Source organism: Meleagris gallopavo, chromosome 9 (assembly GCF_905368555.1).
Source record: "Meleagris gallopavo chromosome 9, MGAL_WU_HG_1.1, whole genome shotgun sequence".
Lineage (NCBI taxonomy): Eukaryota > Metazoa > Chordata > Aves > Galliformes > Phasianidae > Meleagris > Meleagris gallopavo.
This window is the reverse complement of record NC_139412.1, coordinates 5,183,547-5,207,442: the sequence shown is the minus strand read 5'-3', so window position 1 is coordinate 5,207,442 and position 23,896 is coordinate 5,183,547. Positions and strand designations below refer to the sequence as shown.

Here is a 23,896-nt window from a genome sequence, read left to right as displayed (position 1 = left end):
GACGGGCTCAACCAAGTGCAACACTGGAAATCAAATCCAGGAGTCTCGACTTCCCGAGCCTTTGCTGAGCACCAGACCGTGGCTGCCACCAAACATCGTGGACTCCTGGCTGCTTTTCAATCTCAGCTTACGACTCCAGCTTCCTTTCATTCGATAAGAACTTGTAATTGCAGATAGCCCTCATTTCACAGGCAAAGATGCAGCTCCTTCCTGCTATAATCTATATACCCGTAAAGCAGCAAAGCAGTGTTGAAGAATTAATGCTATTAACAACACGAGAATGCACCCAGTCGGTGTCGGTGTGATAGATCAAGCCCTACGAAGGTGCAGACTCAGCCTTGGTCTGCTTCCTGTCTGTCTGAAACAGTTCATTTTGATGCTTTGTACATCTGTGTGCATAACCTCAGCTCCTCAGACACATTGGTATTTCCACCACATTCTAGCACTAGGGCGGCTGATAAAAATTCTCAGCACATAACACAATGCACCAAAATATGAGCAGCTTAACACTTACAGAGAATAAACGAGTAAAAGGCAGACTTCAAAAAAAGGGATTTTTTTTTTTTTTAAGGGAGAAGAAGCCAATTAATTGGAAAGCTGTGAGTAAAACATTAGCTCTTTCTCACCATCAGAGCAGCTACCCGGTGGTGCGAGGCGCGGCGTGAGGTGGCTGTGTAGGAGGTCTGGGTTTCGGCAGCCTCCTTTACAGCAGCTTTAGAGAAAGGTGCTCTGAGCCTTACATGCAGAACAACCTGCACTAAGATCTGAAAGCTGATGCTCTTACAGCTTGATTCTGTTGCTTTCAAGTACTTGAGCAAAATAAAAAAGGAGAAAAATTGCCCAGAAAATGTTGCTGTCTGCCTATTTATCCACAGCTTAACTTCAAAAGGGTGCTAGAGGCACACAAAGTTGTGTAGTCTGGCTGAAGACTTGGTAGTGGCTGGAGGGGGTACAGAAATATCTTGGGTTCTCATCCCAGGGAGATGTGATTTACTATGCTGTGTGACCTTGGGTGCAGTGTTGCAGCACACACCGTGTCAGCCCCTCTGCTACTATAAAGCATCGGACCGGGGTGCACTGGGGCTGCCTGCTCCAGCACAGGACCATGTGGGGTGAGCCCCCTACATCACCACAGCAAAGGCAAAGCTCACCCCAAGTGGGTTTGGTTTGCCTTGAGCTACTTACTGCAAACTGCTATACGGTACAGTTAAAAACAAAGCAAGGGCTTCACCAGTTAGTCCCTGGAGTGGCACAGTGGTGATGGGTTGATGGTTGGACTGGATGGTCTTAGTGGTTTATTCCAACCTTAACAATTCTATGATTACTGTAGTTCAAGTAGATATTCCTCAAATGCAACAAAAGGACCTGAGCTTTAGGAGCGGTTTTACTAAAGCTTGCTGGTACAGTGCCTATCTGCTTGGACACCACCATGCCTGTCTGCAAGCAACAGTTAGAGTGCAGGCAGGAGAAGGGATGAAAACCCATTGCGTTGGGTTACACCATTTCAACCTTTAATTTTAGAGTGGGAATGCAAACAACTATGAAAGATGCCAGATGAAGGGACACAAGTCACCACCTATCCACAGACCTGAAAACAACAAGTAGCTCCACATTCAGTCTCCCTGCTCCTACCCCCACCATGTCTCAGCTCTCTTCTGTTGAGACCACATCCAGGAGCCAGAAGTTGTCCTGCTCCCAGCGACAGCACAAGTGTGAGCCCTTAGCTGGCAGCAGACCCCAGGCACTCGCGCAAGGCACTGAGCAGCAGCTCCTTCTCTTTGGCAGAATGAGGATCTTCACCAATCACTATTTCCTTGTTAACCACATAGATCATATAAAATACCATTTTAACACCATAAGCATGCCCTGTTGATACATATAAGCACCACACGGCTCCTTTGCTATCACAGTTCAGAGGCAGCTGAACTGCAGCATCCATCTCCAGCCAAGCACCTGAGAACAAGAGCTGCTGCCCCAGGCACTGCAGGCACAAAGCCTCCGGGCACAGCTCCTCACTGCCCTTTGCAGCCAGGTCTGACTCACCCAGCCACAACGGCACCCAGGACAGCCATTCACATTCACGGGTTCTTTATTGCACTATTCTGTCTTTTTCTTCTTTAACAATCGGAAATAGGATGACAGGAAATTCTTTTACAGCTCTAGACCTGCCCTAGTCAATAGGACTGTTATTGTCGGCACTAAAAAATGTTCTTAATGCAAGGAGCAAAGCCCAGGTACTAACCCCCACATCACATACCACATGATGAATGGCAGGCAGCCAGACCTGGCAGCTTCCCACATCCGCCAGACATAGGGGTGGCACAGGGCTGAGCAATATTGCCCGCAGGACCCAGCAGGAGCAAAAAAGGGGGCAGCTCAGGGCTCCGGCACTGTTTGCTTGAGAGTGTCCTGAGCAGGACTGGGCTTTCTAAGCAGCTGAGCACACCACAGACACGCTGGGAGGATGGTCGGATACCTGCATTGTGCACGGGCTATTGGGGGAGATGTTGAACACCATGCCCAATTGCCATCGGTGTGTTTATGGGAGCTGCAGGTTCCCCAGCGGCAGGGCAGGCAGTGCCCACCTCAGCACCTCCTGCCTTCATCCAGCACAAACCCACAAGCTCAAGTCACAGCAGCTCACGGCGTGGTGCTTTTAAATTGATTCCCCAGGTGCAAAACATCCCAGCAGACGCCTTTCCAGAAAGTGAGCAGTTATCCTTGGCAGAAGAATATGTGTCACTGCTAAACATAAGCTCTAACACAGCAAATATGAAATAAAATAAAACCAACAGCCACCTCTGGAATTAATACACTCCTTGACAAGTACAGCAAAACCCATGTTGAGCTCCGGATTTCAAACCTCCTCAGCCCGTACCTCGGGGGAGCAGCAGAGATGGAACGATGTGCTGCGGCCAGCCTGGTGCTGCAGGTGGGTCAGAGCTGGGCAGGGGCTGCAGAAGGAGCAGTGGCAGTGCTGACCCCCATGGCTCTTCTCTGTACAGCCCAGAGGACACGGGGACAGAGGGAAGCGCCGTGCATGGAGCGGCACAGCCTCCAGCTCCGCCCAGCACGGGGCCCTCTGCAGTTCAAAGGAAGGGTTAATGGACATCCTGCACCTGCAAGTGCTTTCAGTCTCCTATTCAAAGTCTCCAGTACCTGAACTCGGTTCTGCGGCAGCGCAACATGAAACCGGTTTGAAAGGAGCCCATTCAACTCTCAGAGCAATTGAATTATCTGCAGAGGAATCTCAGTGCTGGCCAAAGAGACAAAGTTAAATCGCACCGAGGTGCAAGTGCCTGGGAATGTAATATTCCTGATAAATGGCCAGATGACATGTGCTGTTATACAATCTAAGGTGCAATTTGGGCGATGACAATAGTCCCTGGAGTTTCCATTTTCAAACAGACGCTCAGTTCAATCCAATCCATGTCAGAGCAGGTTTGCAGGGGTGAGTAAGTGGAGCTCATTTGTGCTATTACATGGAGAGCAAGGAAAAACAGTCGAGGAGTCACTTGAAAATGAAAAGTAAGAAAGAACAGATAGCAGAAGCAGGACCTGCATGCACTGTGCTGGGCTCAGGGTGGGGAGGATGATGGGGAGCCCCACATGGGTAGCGTGGCCCCAAACTCAAAACCCAAAATTGGGTGTGAGGAGGTGGCAGTGGTGTTCCTGGGCTGCCCTGGCCGTGACCAGCAGCATCCTGCCATAGATGCACAGCTTTATCTTTGTGTTGTGGTGTGTCTCTAGCAGCCGTATGGTCGTACTGTAATCACGGTGACACTGCTCCTGGGTACAGCAAACAGCACGATCATTAAAAAATTCATTTCAAAATCTTCCTGGAAGCTAATAAATTTTACAGCAGTTTCAATCTTTTCTCATTGCAACAAAGAAAAGCTTAGTTCCAGACAAATTAAAAGTAAATTGATTGCCTTAGGGGAATCTATTCAAATATCACTTTTCCATGTTAGAAATCTCTTCCTGAAATAAGAAGAGAAGAGCCAGGGAGAGTGAGCATGGGAACTCTGTGGAAAAGCAAATCATTAAATCTCAGTGCACAAAACTAGGGGAGGAAAAAAAAAACAGCTTAAAATAAAATGCAAATGTCTCACTGGGGTGCAGGCCTAACATTTGTGACGGAATTTATGAATAATAAATATGAATAAATAGTAAACATGAAGGGATCAAACATTGCTGCTGATGTTTACTCATGGTTAGCCATCTTTCACGGACAATGCGCAACTGCATTATTTAACACCCATCACTCAGTTACTTTGGGGTTTCTTTCCAACTCCAGCACCTTCTTTTCTCTGCCAGGCACTGTGCAAGCCCTGTGCACAGCTCGCTGCCTCTCTTGGGAAACTGCATGCTGCAGGAAAACCCAAATTTTGCAACTGCCCTGCCCTGCATGGCCATGTGAGGATGGTTGGCCCTGCCACTAATAAGCTCAAGCAAAATGCAAGCGATCTCCAGCCAGGCTTCATCATTTGCTTGTAAATTAAGACTCTGCACCTCTCCCTTATCTCCTGTAATAGCATAATATCACGAAACAAGAGGTGGGGAATAGTGTATTACATTTTTGACCTATGGGCTTTTATGAAGCCTTCTTCACCCTGCTTAATCAAAAGCCTCCAGTCTATGCACAAATGTAATCCTGTTGCAGCTTCTCTTGTACAATGCTCAGAGGATACTAATAAATATGGACAGTGACAAATGCTCTTTACTGCAACAAGGAGCATTTCTTTTCCTATCTTTTGCCATTATTTGGGATTTACGTGAGCTAAAAAATGTTGCATTTTTAATCCTGGATTGTCTATTCGAGCACTGGAGGTCAGCGGTGCTTGGACAAAGCTAATGCCATGCGGAATTATCTTAATGAAACAAGGGATAGGAATTAGTTTAATTCATTATGCAACTGATGAGGACCCACACTGGAATGGGACTCATGAGCAGCATCTCTGTAATGGCCAAATGGGATGCAACGGGGATCCCTCCCTCCTACTGCGGGTGGACGCAGCTCCAAGAAGCAAACGTTTTCTCCCCAGACCAACTCCTGGGCTGGCTGGAGCCTTCTGGATGTGTGCAGTGCCATGAAGAAGTGCTACAGAAGGAGCTGGGTTCTGGGCACACAGTGCAGTACAACAGAGCCAAGCCCTCAAGGTGTGAGCCAGGATGCAAGTCAGCACTGGACAGCCCCCTCTACCCAGGAAAATTAATTACCATTCAGAGAAACAGCAAAACACACCATTTAAACTCCAATTAATCCTTTTCTGGGGACTTGAGTGATCCACAGAGCTGCTTGTGGCCCTGGAGCAGCAGGATTTTACCTCTGAAACTCTGCTACCTGCACATCAGCTCGGGCACTCACTGCAGGGCTCATTAACGTCCTCATCGAGCTAACAGGCTGCACATAAGACTGGAGCAAGCAGGATCCTCAGAGAGGGAGGCACTCCAGCATCCGACAGACCTTTTCCATCTCTAACCATTATGGCTCTGTAATTCATATGCACAACTCCCATTAATGCTAATGGAAGTTACTGTACTGCGTGCACCGACTGAAGAATACAACCCTTTGACTTCATTACTGGAATTCAATTTCATTAACACTGGATACAGAGGGATTGTCCTAAATACTCTCTTTCTTATATTTTTTTCATGTTAATGCAACCATTTGAGTATATTATACCCTGCAGAGATGGAAACATTTCTAGTCTGTTTAAACACATTTCCTACAATTGGGAGCAAAACTTTGTCTCCATTTATGCCTTTGACACCAGCTGCCTTCCATTTAATGGGACTTTAGTTGCTAGAGCAAATTAATCCAAAGGTTACTTTTCTGTGCTATTGTCAAATCTGAAGCAGCCAAATTCAAACAGACTGTGTTGCGGTAATGCAATACCAGCCACGCATCCAAATTCAAATGGCAACAATGGATCAAATTACTACAGCATCCCATTCAAAATTAGGTGTCGTTCAGAAAATTGCTACTTGACGATCCTGACGAAAATCCAGCCAAAGAGACATTACAGCTGGGGGCGATAGGAAGCAATGCCCAGCCACCTGTACCTGCCGCAGAGTGGGCCAGCACACATCGGCACGGCTCCATTGGCCTGGGGGACACCCGTGTCCCATCCCACACCCCACGTGCCTGCTCCCTCCATCCGCACACGTCTCGCTTCCTTCAGAGGCATCTGCTCTTTCCACGGAGCAAGCGAGAAATGAAGGAGCTGAGTTATAAACCCTGATACATAATTTACTCCCATTATCAAGATTAAACACATCTTTGCATGCTTAGCATAAAACAACTGCCTTTCCCCAGATTTCTCAAGGACACGCATAAACTTCATTATTATCTAAATAATCAAAAGAGGATTTCAATAGAATATTTAACTGTCTGCCTACTGGAAACTCACAGCCTTAATCTAACACTGATCCTCCGTTGTCCTTCATGTAAATATTGTTGGGACGTCAGCCAAAGCCTAGGGAAGTGAGCTTCATCTTGGTGGATGGGAATCTCTCGTGTCAGATACAGTCAGCCTGACTAATGAGACCTACAGCTTGCCAAAACCTACAGCCTTGCTGTCTGTTCCAGCTGTTGAATGCACTCAGAAACCCAGTGGCACCAGCCCAGCAGTCTACAGATCCCAATCAACTATCAATAGCTTAAGTGTAAGTGATTGTGTATGAAGTATGAGCCAAATGTGTTTCCTTTTGCAGTTTTAGGACCTCCAGTATTGTTATTGCACCAGTAACGCTTGCATGGAATTAATCATATACGTACCCACAAGGCAAAACATTATGAGAAGCTCTTTGTACTTTGTAAAAGTACGCAGCTCTAAGGAGTGGAGGGGAGCTGGAAGGCTTCCCAGCAAGTTGGGGCGTTCCCCACTGTTGAGCAAGTAAGGGAATTTATTTTTTTTAAACCAAAAGCGTTGGTTCCTGGCCACTTCTCATCATGACTTTGACCTCTCGCTCTTCCACGCTGGAGCTCAGCATTATCCCCTCCCTGGTGTTTAACTATTTGTTTTTTCTGACCAGCAAGCAGCTTTTCCGTGCTGCTGGATCCTTTGTCTGAGTACAGGGACAGCCCATGACTGGATGCTGCACGAGGTTTGTGGATGCACCAGAAAATCCCAAAGGTGACCAATGGCAACCAGGAGGGCCCCGGGGGTGGTTCTACAAAAGCAACTCTAAATGGTCCAGCATCCGGCAGTGCCCACAAATGTGCATCTAAAACTATCATAAGGTCAACAGCCAAATCCAAAACCTCCTTACAAGTCTGGGGAAATTACGCTGCCTGCAAGCCATGACCAAGCTCAATTTCTAGCAACGCAGGTGGGCTCCTGCTCCATCAGCCCCACATCCGTGTGGGTGATAGTGAAAACAAACCTGGTTTGCCTTGAGCTGTGAACTGGGGAGGCAGTTGAACTGCAGGAATGGAAAATAATGGTATTTTCATCACCTGTGTATGTATTCCAAGGAAAGCAGCTGGCTCCACGGTGTGTTTGCTGCATAACACAAGAGCTTTGTGCTGCACGCACATGTCCCAGCACTGCTCTTATGCTGGAACTACATATTTTAATATTTCCTCCTTTCTTTCCTGACTTGAATTTGGGAGAATAAACATCCTCCCTGTTGAGCTCCCCCTCTCCCACTGACAGGTGGCTGGGACAACTAAAGGTGATGTGGTGGGCTGAGGCTGAGCTGGCCCTGCTCTGTTCTTGGAATGCTCTCCCTTCCCTCTGCCTGCACCCACATCTCAAGCACACCGGCAAACTTTGAGTGCTCCAGACTGAGTGGGGCTGGGCATCACTAGGCAATCCAGAAACAGGGTGAGCTTCTGGCTCTTGTTCTGCCCCTGCAGCCTCAAGGGAACTGATCTCACAACATTCCATGCTCCCAGGTATACCTACTGTGCTGCATCCACTCCTGGCCCCAGCGTGTAGGGCTGTCAGCAGAACCACACCGCAGCACAGTTACTCCCAGTGACGATGTGACACAGAGCCCAGATGAAGTTTCAAAACCAAAGTGGTTTTCAATACTGACGGGTGGAAAAAAAACGTCACAACTCTCTTAGTCTGAGCAGGTTTTATCTGGAAATACCAAAAGCTAGTAAATGTACGGCCCCGCAAAGTCACTTCTACTGAGCCACTTCACTGACCAAACCTTTTAACTGTCACTGGGAAATAAAGAACGATAGGTACAAGCCCCAACTGTCGCTCCCTGATTAGTGTACTCCCCATCACATCCTCCTGCAAAAGAACAAAGCAAGGCTGAAATGACGGCGGTAATTGGGAGCGTTTAGACAGAGTGAGTGAAAGGCGAGGAGTCCAGCTCCTCACCTCTGAGCTCACCACGGGGCTGCAACAGCTCGGTGTCGGCATAGAGCTGCAGTTCGGTAGATCTGATCCCAGTTTGTCCCTCCGCAGTGGGAATGGGGCTGCTCTTCCCTCCGAGCACAACGGGAGAGTGAGTTGCAGGCACGCTGTAGTCCTGCAGTCATTCTGCTGGAGCCTCCCTACCGGGACCCACCCTCGTGTTTGCTCGCTGTCTGCAGCACGCAGATGTAATGCCGCCTCGCTGCCGCTGCGTGCTCTGCTCGCTTCTAAAACACTTACACATGCAGCATGCATTAGAATTAAAAAACCATTAAACCTCGGAAAGGAAAAACTTTGACAGGATGCGTAATATACTAAGTATAATTAATTAAATTGGATGAGACACTGGGGGACGAGAGAAGAGTGGATGGAGACTGTTCTTGGAAAAGGGATGGTAATGCTCTAATGCTCACCATGTGCCATTAAGTAAGGAGAAGCCTTAGTAGAGGCGGGGACGGGCAACGGGAGCTTCAGGAGATGGCAGCAGCCAGTTGGGCACCTTGGATGTATAGCAAAGAAGTGAAGTGGCCAATGAGAGCTCTAACGGAGATAACAAAGACAGAAAAGGCATCCGAGAGAGAGAGAAGAGCAGAAGTGGCACCGAGGTCACCAAGAAGCAGCACAGCACTAGTGCTAGCTTCCCCCTATGAGCTCCTTCATGTCTGAGGGTGGGTGACAGCCCCATCCTCACTCAGTGCCATCTCACCATCAGCTTGGGCACAGGGGTAGCGACTTCTCCTGGGGGAGCACCTGGTTCTCCTCTTCTCCAATTCTTTGTACTTTCTGGCCCAGTTCCCCCAGACAGCTTAGCATGCTGCCACATCCCCTCTGAGGTGAAGTGGAAAGGAGCAATCCAAGCTGGGGACAGAGAGGGAGCATCAAAGCGAGCCCCAGCTGACACAGCAGGCACAAGGCGTTGAGACAGCCGCAGTCTGGCTGTTCAGCAGGACAAAGTTTTAACAGGCTTAACAACAGCATCAGCACTGATCATTAGGCAATTACACCTGCTGAAAGTTGACAATGCACCAGGTCCAAATGAATTATCTCCCCAAATCCTGCAGGCAGGAGCACGGAAAAGAGAGAAGTCGTTGTCAACAGCCTCTGATAGCTCACCAAGTGCAGAAGCAGTAACTAAAAACTAAAGGGCTGCTCATTTACTTGCTGCTTGGAGAGATAAAAGGGAAAGTCTGGGAAATGAAGTCTTAAAAAAACACTCTCATCATTTAGGGAGTGGTGGGAGGGAAGGTCCTGGAAATACTGATACAGCCAGGATTGCTCAGCTGTCAGCATGTGTTTGGAAAAGGAAGGCAGATCTTGGCTGGGGGAATTTGCTCCTGAGTCAGCCCCAGTGAGGTTTCTTGCTCAGCCCTGCACATTGCAGCTCCACGAGCTGTCCTCCTGGAAGATGTGCTAGGACTCCTCCATGGACCCACACAACTGGATCTACATGGATCACGGGGACTGCACGCCCTGCTCTGGGATGGCAGCTTTGTCACAGCGCCTGTCTCAAGCACAGCCCTTCACTTTGAGTGACGAGGCACGCTTTTAGGAAAAACATGCAAATGTGATTTAAAGACTCTAAGTGATACAGAATATATCACATCTCTTGGGAGCCTGTTCTGGGGGGTAATTATTCTAATTCCTAAAATCACGCGTCTCATTTGCAGCTAGAATTTTCTGAGGCAAACCTCCACCCTCCAGCAGTGGGTGTGCCATATTTGCTAAATTAGAGAGCAGCAAACACCCCCTCCCCTCTTTGGCTTACAGCTGAGATGACCAATGTCTCAAGCAATGAGCAATGTCTCAGAGCATCTCCCTGAGGCTGCCATCTCTCTCGGATCCTAATTCGAGCCCACCAGCACCAGCTTAAAGCATCCCACTGGATTTAGCAGGCTTTGAGTCAGCTCCTAAAGCTCCATTTGAAATAGGAACCAAATGTATGTGTTTGAAGAGTAGAAATCCATGCCTACAGCTCTCTCCAGAAGTTTCTGTGACCACTGCAGATGCAGAAGGGCCCCAGAAAGCAAGGGGACATTTCTGCACAGACAAAGCACCTCCTCTTCTTGTGACTGCTGGAGCTCAGTGAGCTCTGCAAAGCACTTCTGTGTGGAGCTTAGAGTGAATTAATTGGGCATATCTACCAAGCAACAAAGGAGGAAGGCTGACGAGGCAGAGGTCAGGTGATGAGGGAATTGCAGGTGGAATTGTTCATTTTAATTACACATCTTCATTAACGTGAGGTTCCTGGATCCTACTGTGATGACTACTTCATCTAAATATTTGCATGAGTGATGTGTGCGTGAGTGAATACACTTCCACAAAGGACACGTGGCTGAAGAGTGGAACAGACACAGAGTTTTCTTTGAATTTTACAGGGATATTTCCACCACAAAATCATTTCCTAGGATAACAACACTGTAAATGTAAGATAAACATTTTTATAAGGCACAAAAGTGCACAGGAAAAGAACGGCTCGAGGAGGAAATAAGTGATGAGTGAGGTAAAACACGGGTTGTACTCGAGCTGTTTGTGTCTCCCTGGCACTCGAATGAGTTTGATACAAGCATCACGATTACCTGTTCTACTGACAGCCCTGAAAGGAAACAAAAGTTTGGAACAAGCCAAACACATTCAATCTCCTTGAATAATTTAGGCTGCTGAGTTATCATGTGTTTCATGGACTGTCATCAAGAGAAGCTGTATTGCAGAGGAAAGGTCTGTAAATCAATGCATCTGAGGGACCAAAACTCGTCAGAGAGTGGCTGCAAAAGCACTGCACGTCAGAACAGATGCAGAGCATGGAAATGAAGCGGCGAGTGTCACAGGGCAGCTGCAGCCCTGCGCTGCCTGGATGGCTGCAACAGAATGGCAAGGACGGGCAGACAGGGGCATCAGCAAGACATGGCTTCTGAAACATGCTGCTGAAAAGCAATGTCAGCAGCACAAATAGCTGGTAAACTCGCAGTGAAAAACAGGAAACAAATGGAAGTGCAGCATAAATATACCTAGTGGCCCACCTGGGTGTGCCACACACTCCCCAGAGCTATTTATATATTCCACTAATGTACCTACTGCTTCCAATAACACTTCTGGCTCTGACCTTTCCTGATTTACTGCTCTGCATGCTTTGGCTTCAGATTCCCAAATTCCCAAACTGTCAATGCCCCTTGTAGCATCTCTCTGAGCCGTACCAAATGCAGAACCGGGCTGGCATGCCCTGGAGAGCCAGGCAGGACATATCAGAGGAAAAGGACAGATTTTTAAGACATTTAAGAAGGTGCCTTAATATACAAAGCACAGACCTTTTATGTGCTGCAGCCAACAAGTACGATTTGCAGTAGGACTCATGAATCTTTAGAGAAGTCTGTACGTCTTTAATGAAGGTGACATTTCCAAAGCAGCCAGAAGAACCAAGTGCCAGACCTATTTTGGTCTGCGATCAGTGCAGACACCTACTCCATTAGGCTTCTCACAAAAACTCCAACCAGTGCTCCTCACCCTCCTTCGTCTACCACTTTTAACAGTGCAAGAACAATACCTGCTCTCTTCATCATGCACTCAGCAGAGCAAAGCCCACTCCCTCAGATGGGCCGGGGCTGCTTGCTGTGATCCCCAGCACCCTGCCAAAGGAGCTGCCTCCATCCATCCCAGCCCTCCTGGCTGCAGGCAGCCTCCTGAGACGTCCCCACATGGGTGCCAGGGACGTTTTGTGGCTTCCAGTTCCCAGTGCTTCCGTAAGATGCAAGGTAGCATCTGTGGTGAAATCTCACAAAATGATCCAAGATAGTTTTCTCCAGCTGGGACTGATTGAATATAGCCTGGGCACCGGATGATGTGGGAAATCATTCGTAGCCGAGCACAAATTGCATGCATAGAGGTAATTACTGCAGCACAAGGTTGGTAGCACCACTACCCACATGACAGTATATCTCAGCAATTTTCATTTCCTATCGCTTCAATTCAGACGGGGCTTTTTTTCATCTTTTTTTTTGGTTCAATTTTCTCCTTTTTCTACAGGGACCCACTTTAACCCAGGATATCCTCCAGGATAAAGCCCTGCCTTCGCTACAGCCAGCCTTTCCACACACTCCAGTTTTCTCCTATTGACAACCCCAGCGCTGGGGCTCAACCTGCCCTGACCTGACTTCTCCTCCACACTCCGAGCACGACCACCTCTGCCCGAACGTGAAGTGACACAGCAGTGGCAGTCGGTCACCCGCTGCTGTGTGCTAGCACTCGGAGCCATCCACAGGCACCGGTAATGAAACACAATGTGCAAGCAGCTAATGAAGCTGGTTACAAAGCCAGTGATTCTCCACACTTGAAAGAGGGTGAAAATAAGGAAAATGGAACAAAAATAAAGACTTCTACTGAAAAAATAGAAACACTAACAGAATTGATGGTGGGAGCAGGGACGTTTATCATCGCTATTACGGATACTCAGCAAAAATAGGGCCACATAATGCTCACTGTGATTACATACATTGTGGCTCTTATACACCAACAATATATTTGCTACAAAGGACTTCTGTTGTAGACGCAGATACAAAAGAGAAGGCAATGCAGCACCAGCCAGGGCCTGGCCGGGCTCCGTTCCCAGCACACTGCACATCTGCAGCAAAGAAAAGCTGCAAAACTTTTTAATAATTCTGTGACCTATTTAAAAAATATCTACTCACTTACATTCATCTATGCTGTATAAGAAATAAAATATAGCACTGAAGAGCTTTGAGTGGCAGCACTTCCCTTAAGACGGATAAAAGCTGCAAGTTCTCTTGGCTGTTTGGTGCCAATTATTACCGAGTTTTGACTTATACATTATTACATAGATCACTTAGTAAAACAACCTGCATACAAACCCTGTGCTATGCCTCCCTTCAGTCGTAATCTGCTGGCAGCAGAGCACTTCAGACACTCACCATGTACACCTCCTGCCAGAAAACAGTGGGCCCCTTCGCTAAGGCACTCTGTACATGATGCTGTTGTAAATAAGTGGTCCAAATGAAGAGAGGACTGTGACTTCTCCTTATGGCACATATAAAGTTATTTGCAGTGATTCTGCCAGTAGTGGGGGAAAGAATAGCTACCCAGCTCATCCCAAAGGGAGCCAGCAGTGTGGTGGCCCCAAACCTCACACCTCAGTTCCTCATCCCCTGGCCAACGTGTGGGGACAGCTTGAGGGCGCTGCTGGAAAAGCCTACAGCCTTGTGGGGGAAGGAGTGGGGACATCCTCACCATCTGTGAGCCCAAATGGGGGGGCAAGGAACGGCGCTCTGCCCACGTCACCCCTTCCTGTTGTGATACACCAGGAGTTATTTAATTTGATAGCAATTGCTTGCGACCTGTAACGATCCGCGCTAACGCGATGCCGTGTACCGACAGCCTGCGGAGGCCGAGGGTCAGCGCACTGTTTGCAGTGATTATTCCTTTAATAAAGGGCCCTGTATTTTCCAGCGGCAGCAAAATTGATGCAGGTTGCCATGGTAAGCACACACTTTCCCATTTACTAGAATAATAGACAGCTCTGTATAATTCACTGATTTCAGATGATTTCTCACCCAAAGAGCAAGTCGCTGGAGTTACATAAGTCACCTGTTGTTTAGTCAATCTGGCAATTTTAATTAGAATAAATTTTTATGATTCCTCTTTGCAACACTTAGAGCTGCTCTGCCACCAGAATGTGGAGATGTCTGTAAATTATACAGACTCCAATCACATCTTTTTTGCTGTTTTAATTACAGTAACATTACGGCATTAATCATGTAAGCCTCTGTTAAACAAGTAACAGCCATCCTCCATCATAATTAAAAAGAAAGGCCAAGCAAACAGGAGCTTTGGATTTCACCATATTTTCTCTGAATGTCGTGTTTTAACTTAAGAATTTCACAAACAGTAGTTCTATTTGGCTGTAATTAGTGTTGTGAGGGAAACACCAAAAGGTTAATAAGAGATGGTTAGTTTGTAATGCAAGTTTCCCGGTGCCAGCCCCAGCAGTTCAGTCTGTTTTCAGAGTCATTAACAATGTAGATTGATTACAGGAGGAGATGGGGAAGTGCTCACTTGCTGCGTTAGCATAAGGTTGGTTTTCATTCATATACCTTCCTCACTGTTAAATGTGATGGCCATTCCCTCGACCATTACTAACCATAACTGCTGTGAGTCAGAAGGAGTTAATGATTTCCTTAGAAGTCACTGCCAAAGGAAAAAAAAAAAAAAAAAAGCCTACAGGAGCTTTTTTTGGCTTGTTTATAGGGGAAAAGGAAGCTGCAAGCTTCACTGACTTGTTTATTTATCTTAAAATATTTGAATATCTAAGTATTGTGTGGTGGTTTTGGAATAGAATGCGCCGGGAGAGTCAGAGAAGCAGGTTAGCACTGCCTCGTCCTTCAGCTGAACCCTTGGTCCAGACCTGAGTTTTGGAGTGCTTAACACAACCAAGCGCCCACAAAGTTGAAACTATCAGAAGCATCAGTCCTTCATATCTCCTACAAATTGTTCTCCAGTCACCCAGCAAAAATATGAGTGAGCAATAACTAAATAGGACAAAATCTCATTAAAAAAGACAAAAAAAACCAAGAAACACTCCAACTTCCTGGATTGATTGTTCATCCATTACAAACCTACACAACAGGGCGCAGATCCAAGTTTTAATTTTCTTCTCTAAGTTGCCAAAATGTTCACATCTGCTGAGTATTTGCTGTGCTTACACAGAAAGGACTCAAGCATCTAAAGGTTATAACTTGTGTGACCCTGGCTGAGAAACTGCAGCGATGGAGGCGTTGCAAGAATCATCTTTAAAGGAATGAACCTAAAAGCTGAAGAAAGAGTGCCAGGAGCGTAGGATATAAGATAACATTTCCTATGTGAACAAAGGAGGTTGCACATCTGTTTGCTATTTAGTTCTGTTGCTGTACAAAGGGGATTGTCTTTCATTTGTTTCCATGGACATGACTTCAGTGTCAGCCCTGCCCCACCACCAATGTCCAGAGAGGACTCCTCTATGCCACACTCAGACAAACTGAAAATCTACGGAGCTATGGGCCTAGAGAAGAAGCAATACATGGAGCCATTGTGCCTGCCACGCATTCAATGCACAGGTTAAATCCCTTGAGTGACAGCTGCCCTGCACAACCACAGAACAGTGTGGGCTGCAAGGGACCTTACAACGTGGTGGTAGAGGCAGTGGAGCCCATCGGTGGACCAATCCAAGCCAATGCCCGGCTCCCAAGGATCAGCAACCACCAGTTGCCCCAGCTCCTCTGCTTTTGCAAGGCTTTTGCCAAAGCAGACTGAGATGCTCAACAGGCAATCACTGAAAAGCATAGGGCTCGTAAGACAATCATCTCCTTTTGTTATCCTAAAGCCCAGCTTACCACTTTCCATAAAAATCCTTCTCAGGGGTTTCAAAGTATTTTGAAAAGCTGACTGCTCCTTCCATGCTGGCCATTGTAGGAGCACCACGGAGCTTACTTAGTCTGTTACACTGAAGATCTATGCAATAATACAGAAATCAGAAATGCTGTAATAACAGGCGTTGTCCTGTAAAGAAAGCTTACAGCGTTTATCCATCTTAAGGGATGTGCTGTCACTCACATAGGAATGGTATACTGCACGTCTTGTGCTGCGTATATGAATATAAGGAAATAGGTATGTTATAAATTTTTATAAACTTCCAGAGGAAAGCAGCCCTACTCTCAACTGCCAAAGCCCTAAAATAGGTCACCTGGGTCTTCATCTTCATAGAGCTCTTTTGCCTTCTGCAGAATAAAAGGGAGTTGACGGTGGAATGATTGCTGGAAATTAATTTCAAAATCAGCAGTTTCTAATAACTGTGTTTGCCTACAGTTAATACCATTAGCCATGTTCTCAGTTCACGGCTGAAATGCACCAGATACTATGGAGATGAGCATGAGAACCAATTGGAATATTCTAGATAAAACCTGATCCACTAAATGACAATGTATCTGAATAATTAGGGATGAAACCAGCATGAAAAGTTTCAGTGAATATCAAGTGCCCAGCTCTCCTTTACATTCAAGCCTACTTCAATACTATGCGATAGCATAAAGAAGACTTAACATAAGCATTAAATATAACCCATTTCTACTCAAAGAACCCTTCATCTTGCTGGAGTTTATCAGACCCAGACACAATTAAACTACCTTTGTGAGCAAAGTTACTCAAATGTGTAAATGTATGCAGGATCAGGTCTTTACTTTGACATTTCATGCCAACCTTTACTGCTGATCTGGCACCAGAAGAATGAAAGTGATGCTTTTAGAAGCAATTCTCTGAAGAGACACATTACCGACATAAAGCATTGCTTAAAAACCCCCAAACTTTGATTTTAAAGCTTTTCTCTTTTCTTATGGCTGTGGTGACTACTTCTAACACTGCCTTTTTATGATTAGTGTGTGTGTTTATCATTTCTGCATTTTCCCTTGGATTCTATTTTTATCTTAAGCAGTGAATCGCTGCTTCACTGGGTCAATGATTTTCACAATTAATGATAAAAATACTGGCCAAGAATGGGAATTAAGATAAGTTTGAAATCTGTTGCTTGTAACGTTATAAACACACATTTGAAACAGCTCCTTTCTGATTTGTACACTGGCAAGAGCATCTATGACTTATAGAGCACAAGCATGGTTCTGGCTCAAGGCAAGGTGAAAAAGGCGGTAGAAAAGATTTAAGCAGATCTATGTGACTGTACACTTCCACACAAAGAAAACAAGCCAAACTTGCACAAACGAAATGTTTGGAAGAGGGCAAAGGCATTAAAAAAAAAAGTCCCAGTATGAGCAAAACCAAGGGAGGAATAACTACCTGAATCACAAAACAGACTATCTAGCCTCAAAGATGCTAATTCAGGTCCTGAGGGATCTAATCAACCTCTTTGTTGAAGTAAAGATAAAACTTTTTGACAGCAAATGCTTTCTGATAAAATGGAATTTTCAATTACCCTGTGAAACATCTGGTCCGTGCTGCCACTTACGGGAAAAGCACCACGATGCTCTGTGGTGCTGGAGAATGTTGCATACTGAGATTTCCCCACATCACTGGCAGGAACAGGCAGCAGGAGCTTCAAACCCAGACTCCCACGTCCCCCACCTCTGCCCACGGAGGCACCGTTATCACCACGCAGCAATTCCTGCACCGGGACTCGCTGAGTCCTCCTGGATTGGCCTTGGAGGAAATCCAGTACGTACTGCTGTGAAATTGGCCAAGATACAAAGGGCACCCCAGAATTTCTCCACACGCTCCAGCAGCCTTCTCCAGCCAACATGAAACCTCGCTGACATCCAGCAGACGCTTCCAAATCTTTTCATACAAATCTATTGCAAAGTTCAGCTGAGGGTAACGTTACAAAAAAGTGTGTATAAACACCTCCACAAATAAACAAACAATTAACCAACAGCCAAGCAATTGTGGAAGGTGGAGCAGCGCCCAGTGCCCACATTCCTGAATGTCCCATTTGGTATCAATTAGCAGGGGAAGGAAAACAATCCCGAGCAATAATGAACTCCAAATTGGGTACATATTAGAGCAATTAAAGCAATCTTTTCAACTGATGAATTTATAATCAATAATTAAGATCCTGAGGTAAAGAGGGACTGGGCACAAGTCCTACTTCCAAACCAGGCGATGTGGCTGAGCTCCAGGCGCTATTTCTGATGACCTGCTGCTGCCCACTTAAGCTCGGCACCCTTTACACGACAGATTGCCATTTTTCTGGAAATCTAGGTCATTTCCAAAAGGAAGAGAAAGGGTTCCTGCCAGAGAGACTGGCATGGAGGCAGTGAAGCCCCCTCCAGCCCAGTGGTAGTGGGAAACCAGTTGTGTCTGAACATTATTGGCTTATCAATAATAATGTACAAAACCAACCTTCATTTTTTCCCCACTCAACTCCATAACTCTTGTAAGACCAGGTTTCAAACCCACGGTTCTAGAGACTGATTTTAAGAACACTAAAGGAGTTTTCACTCATTCCTACTGCTTTCTGCAGGAAATCCAGCACCTCAGTAAACGAAAACTGCCCAGACCCCCGACGCCAGCATGCAGAGACCGTCCTCATTAACAGACTTCAGATCAAGATGTCACTGAGTTGCAAGGATTCGTGCCAGCCAGTGTCCAGCCTCAGCAGAACCATCATTACCCACAGAGCAGATAAAAAGATTCCCAGATTATCTGAATGAAGCCTGAAAGTTCCCCCCTGATGACTGACTTGTGGTGTTATGAGCAGAGGTCCAAGCCCAGGGCATCTCAGTGGGCTGCCAGGCAGGGGATGCTTAGGACCAGGAAAACCCTGACATGTCTCTTTTGGGTTATAGACAGGCATCCCTCAGTATGCTCAGGGAGGCAGGCAGCCCACATCCTGGTGATCCTGCCTTGGATACTGAGCACCTCCTTCTCGCCCCTGCATTGCTGACCTGAAATTGGGTAAAAATTATCATGCCGAAACCATCACTTTCATTATGTGGGAACCTCTGTTATCACCGCTGTCTGAGTGCCTTGATTTTCCTGATTATTTTATACAGTCCCTGCTTGACAAATCAGCTTAGAAAATATTCTCTTTAACCTTTTCTTCAGCTGCTGTGCCAGTGACTGCTCACCTCCCTGCCTGCAAGTCCAGCCAGATGGTAATGCAGAGCCGATGCTTTGGGGCTGTCCCTGCAGCCATGCAGTTATGAGACTGGGGAGCGGGATGGACACCTGGTTTGCTTTTGGAAGTCTCCTTCTGGAAACCCCCCTTGTTCTTTTGTGGGTGTTTTACATGCAATAGGGATTTCTTGCTGCAATAGATTGGACCAAATTTACTTCCTTTGTAACTTCTCAAATGAGCTCTGCGTCCAACTCCTTTTTAAATTCTCTGCATTGTTACCTGGTGTGCAACAGAGACAGCCCATAGACTTATCAGAAATGTAATCTCTGTAAAACCCTATCTGCAGTCCATTGAGATTGTTTTTTTTTTTGCTAAAGAAATGTGACAAAAAATTAACAGATGTTGTTCAGACTATTGGGCAGGACAAGAATCAATTATGAACATTTTTTGCTTCTACAGTCATCCCTTACTGCAAACGCGTCTTAGGAAACCCTCTCCTGATCGAAATGAAAAAGCATTTCTTTGTAATAGAAGAATAATAAATGATAGCTATCAGCCTGCATTCTCTGACACAGCACTGGTCCTCGGAGAATTAAACTGCCACCGTACAGTTATATAAATGTTTAATTTTTTTCATCTTTGGCCACAGCAGGGATGTCTGGAAATACATTATCACTGCGGATGCCATCCCTCTCCAATTAGCGTGGCTGGCAATGTGGAATGGGTAGGTGACCTCTGTGTTCCTCTGCTCGCAGAGTCTTACAGGGTTAACTACGGCCATTTAACAGACTCTATCGAGAATTAATACAGCGATCAGCTTCACTCCGGAAAAAAAAAAATAAAACATTCCATGGCGCAGATGGCAAGAACTCTCTCTCCCCCATTTGACTCTTTTATGACAGCAAAACAAAGGCTTTTAATGATGTTTACCATGAATTGAATTAAACAGCTGAAGACCAGTTCATAATCACAGCATTTTGTTTTCATATCCTTAAGTCTTTTAGCAGTGGGGCTTCCATTTGAGCCTCAGCTACAGCTTATCTCAAGATATAGCCAAGCGCCCTGAGGCTTCCCTGTGCTGGAGCACCAAACCGCATTCATACTTCTTAATTGAAAAAGACAGGATGTTTGCATAGGATGTTTGCATCAGTAAGACATTAAAAGCGACATTCATGTCCAAGTACAAATGACAGCTTGGGCTCAGCTGAACTCCTCTGACTCTTTTCCTCTAGCTAACACCAGGGTTGAGATCAGGGCTTCATGTTCCAACTGCGCACGTGGGGACGCACAACAGCTGAGACCACGATGCACATTTTGGGGAAGAGATGCAAATCCCTCACCCACCAGGGCTGGTCTCTGCTGCGATGGATGTCTAGCAGCACTGATCTCTTGGAGGAGCCATTTTGGGGAGCAGGAAGGAGCTGCCCTCTGTCTGCAAGCACAAGCCCAGGCTGGAAGCTGGTAATTCCCACTCTCATCCCATCTCACGCGCTGTCACCCGGCTGCTCGGGGTGAAATATGGGATAATCCCACCCGCTGGCTTACCTGACAGGCACGGCGTGAAGATTAATTCCTATCTAGCAAAGTCGTACAGCCTTATCCCTAACCCATGCTAAGGCATATAGGGTCACGGCAGTGCTCACCTGGTTCGGGGCCCTGCGAACCCATGGAGGGCACGCTGGTGTTGAGCACGTCGTTGACAGCCGTGTCGCAGTAGAGGCCGCGCTGCACGTCGTGCTCGCTGTCAGTCTGGTCGCTCTCCTCATGGCCACTGTCCTTCAGGCTGTTTCCCTCCAGATCCTTGAACGTGGAGCTGCTGGGGGAGACATGGCAGTGAGCTGGGCCAGCCACCATCGGCCTGCATCCCAATTGCAGGCTGCTCGCGTGTGTGGCGGGCCGCCGCCAGGATGCACACACATCCAATGAGCTGTTTCCACAATTAGGCTTCCTCGTATTGTGCTACCTCAAATTAAAGATAAAAGGATCTCAACTTTAATTTTCTAGGTTATAGGCCAAGTCCTAATCGCTTAAAGGTTTAAAATAAAAGCTTTCCAGGAAGCGCGAATTTCTTCTCATTCTCTTTCCTATTTTTAACAATAAGTCTGTGGATCTGGGTCCAAGTTCACAGGGACTTCAGGGGATCTGGCAGCAACCCAGCTCCCTGACATCCCCTGCAGTCAAAGATGCCAAGGTCGATACAGGAGGGACACCGGGGCTGAGCTGGTCCCAAATTCCTCATGTCCCCCCATCCTGGCGGTTGGCCCAGTGGGGCAGGAAGCTGCTATCCAAGCAAAGGAAGACCTGCATCCTGGGTTGGATGTGATGTGAGTGCATGGAGCACATCATCACAGACAGGAGAGCAGTGGTGGCTCTGGGGTGTCCGACACCAGCATGTCACCAGGACAGGATGGAGTGACTGCAACATCATGTCCCCTTCCCATCAGCACAGAGTTTTGAGTGGTTGATCTGCACATAGGTGTCCTTGGCATTGTGGGAAGCCAGAAGCAAAGGCACTGGCTTGTGGAACAGCAGCACTACAAGCACAGAGCCCTGGCATGGACACACAGACAGGGCATGGTGCATGTGAACCAAGTGACCCAGCTCCTGGCAGCAGTCTGGGCCCAGCTTTCCTCCAGGAGCCTCTGAGAGCTAGGAGCTGTCAGTCTGGGCCCACAGACAGCAGATGATCCTCCTGCCACTCCCTAAACCCTTAGACAGCTGGCTACTGCAAGACAGGATCATCTCAAGATACATGGGATGGAACTTTCTGGGAGTGTGGGCACGGGCTGGAATGAACAGAAAGCAAAGGCAGATGCCAGGAGGAAGAAAGAAAGTGTTTGCCAAAGGAGGGCTGCCAGAAAAGCACCTGAGAAGGGCCTGGTGCACAAAGCAAAGCCCCACTGGCTCCTTCCCCCAGGGCTACTTGTACCCATGGGAGATCTGGCTGTACTGAACTTGCTCACTGGCAGATCTGGGCTGAAATGTCGGCGTGAGGAGCGGCCTGTGCTTCAAAGCACTGAGGACCTGCAGATTTTCATTACTTAGTGAAGCCCTTTTGCGTCTCCACGGAAACCAAGCAGACCACCTACCAACTGGTGCTTTGCAAAGCACACGAGGGGGGAGCTCTGAAATACATATAAATTGGTAAACCTTCAAACATCACCTTTTAAATAAAGATGTCCCTGTTGAAGCCACTGACTTTGATTCCAGGCAACATCAAAGAATTTTAAGTTAAGAAAGCACTACATATCTACAGTTCATTTGTGTGTGCCTTATGTGAGTGAAAGAGGCAGGCAGACAACACAGGAAAAGTACAAATAGATTAATTAAAGTGCTGGATTGGAGGAGATTCACTCACCAGAGATAGAAGAGCTACAACATCTTCATAAAGGCAAGGGATGAAAATGATGCCACAGTATGCTACAGAAAATATTTTTGTTCTTAGATGTCTGCACAGCGTCGCTGGCACCCGCTGTACTTAAGATACAAGACAAAGGTAGAAAGCGAGGGGAAATGCTGTCCTACACGGCGCTGCTGTTCACAACGTGCAGCAATCTGCATTACAACGCATTTATCTCCCTGCAGTGAAGCAGACCATAATGCAGCAGCCACACAACACGGTTCCGTGGCTGACACTTCTCCAAAGGATGTGCAGATCTGGGAGAAGCGGCGGCAGCAGCATTTCCCAAACAATACTGGAGCAAACCCCGCTGTGGCAGGAGGGAGCACTGCTTGCCTTTATGTTAGGTGTGAACGAGAAAAGATTAATAGATTTGCTTTTTTTCAGGGTGTCTGTGGACTGCCTTGCAAAGAGCAACACGGCGCAGGCAAGCCACCTCTCACAATCACATTAGCATCGTTAAACATCACACATAATACAGGCAAATATCCCTGCCCCTCGCTAGCTGAACCCAAGTTGCTCATACAAAGTGCTTGCAGCTCCCATAGTCCTTATATTTTTAAGATGTAAACAAATGGGATCACAGCCAGGAAGATAATTAGATTTTTTTTTACTGCTCAGAGCTGTCCTGAAGATGATACAACCCGGGTAAAGTCAGTGGGGTTAAACTGGGACAGCACAGGCATGAGTCCATTGGTGACATCTTTGCCACCGGTGGGCTCTCTAAGGACACCGACAAGGCAGGGTTGTATGCAAATGGTTAAATTCACCCAAGGGAAATTGCTAGGTTGTAACTGAACTGATGATTTGCTTTTTACCCCTGAAAGGAAAATCCTAGCAAAATGCTGCTTTGCCTTGGTATTCAGACTAAAACAGTGAGCATGCACAAACCCAATTACCTGCCCCCAAACGAGATTTTTTTCCCCCCCACCTCACATAATAAGGAAAACTCACCATCCAAAACTATCATTTTGTTCTTGTGCATTCAAATAGAATAAAATCCATGAATTTTAAAGTTGTCAGGGTAACGGCACTCTACCTAACTTGCTTTAACTTCCCAGTGTGTAGGAACCAAACAGAAGAAAAAAGACTTTCCTTTGTTGCAAACCAAGAGCAATGGGACTTAATAGGCAGTAAATACTGTTTTTAAAATCAAATGATAACTCTGAAAACGTTTTGCATATTAAAAAAAGCAAGTAGCATATAACGCAGTGAGAAAGAACATTAAATAATCAGGATTTGGCTGGGCACACCAAAGCGCTTTCAAACCAGCCTACGTACCTTTTTATTAAATGAGCTCTGCTGTTCACGTAGTTGGAGTCAAAGGAGTAATTTTCAGTCTGGAAGGAGGAAAAGAAAAGGGAGAAGTTACAGGCTGCTTTCTGCTGGAGATGGTGTTGGGCTCGATGTTCCTTAGAGTCCCTTCCAATTGGGGATATCCAGTGTCTCTCTGAAGCAGGCCAGGACATTGCCTGGCACCACAACCTCTGCCCACTTCAGTGGGACCAGCACCTT

At 46.6% G+C, this 23,896-nt stretch overlaps 1 protein-coding gene across 2 annotated transcripts in view; it reads right to left on the bottom strand.

The window, feature by feature from the left end:
• The window catches only part of PCDH19 (protocadherin 19), a 52,219-nt gene that overhangs the window by 5,561 nt on the left and 22,762 nt on the right, over positions 1-23,896 (bottom strand). Inside the window, exons 3-4 of one of the 2 annotated variants that reach the window (XM_085230664.1) lie at positions 23,663-23,721; positions 20,625-20,797 (exon numbers count right to left, since the gene is read on the bottom strand). In XM_085230664.1, coding sequence (XP_085086790.1) covers positions 20,625-20,797; positions 23,663-23,721 — 232 coding nt within the window. The remainder of the gene's footprint in view (positions 1-20,624; positions 20,798-23,662; positions 23,722-23,896) is intronic. The other variant, XM_085230665.1, reaches the window with a different exon arrangement.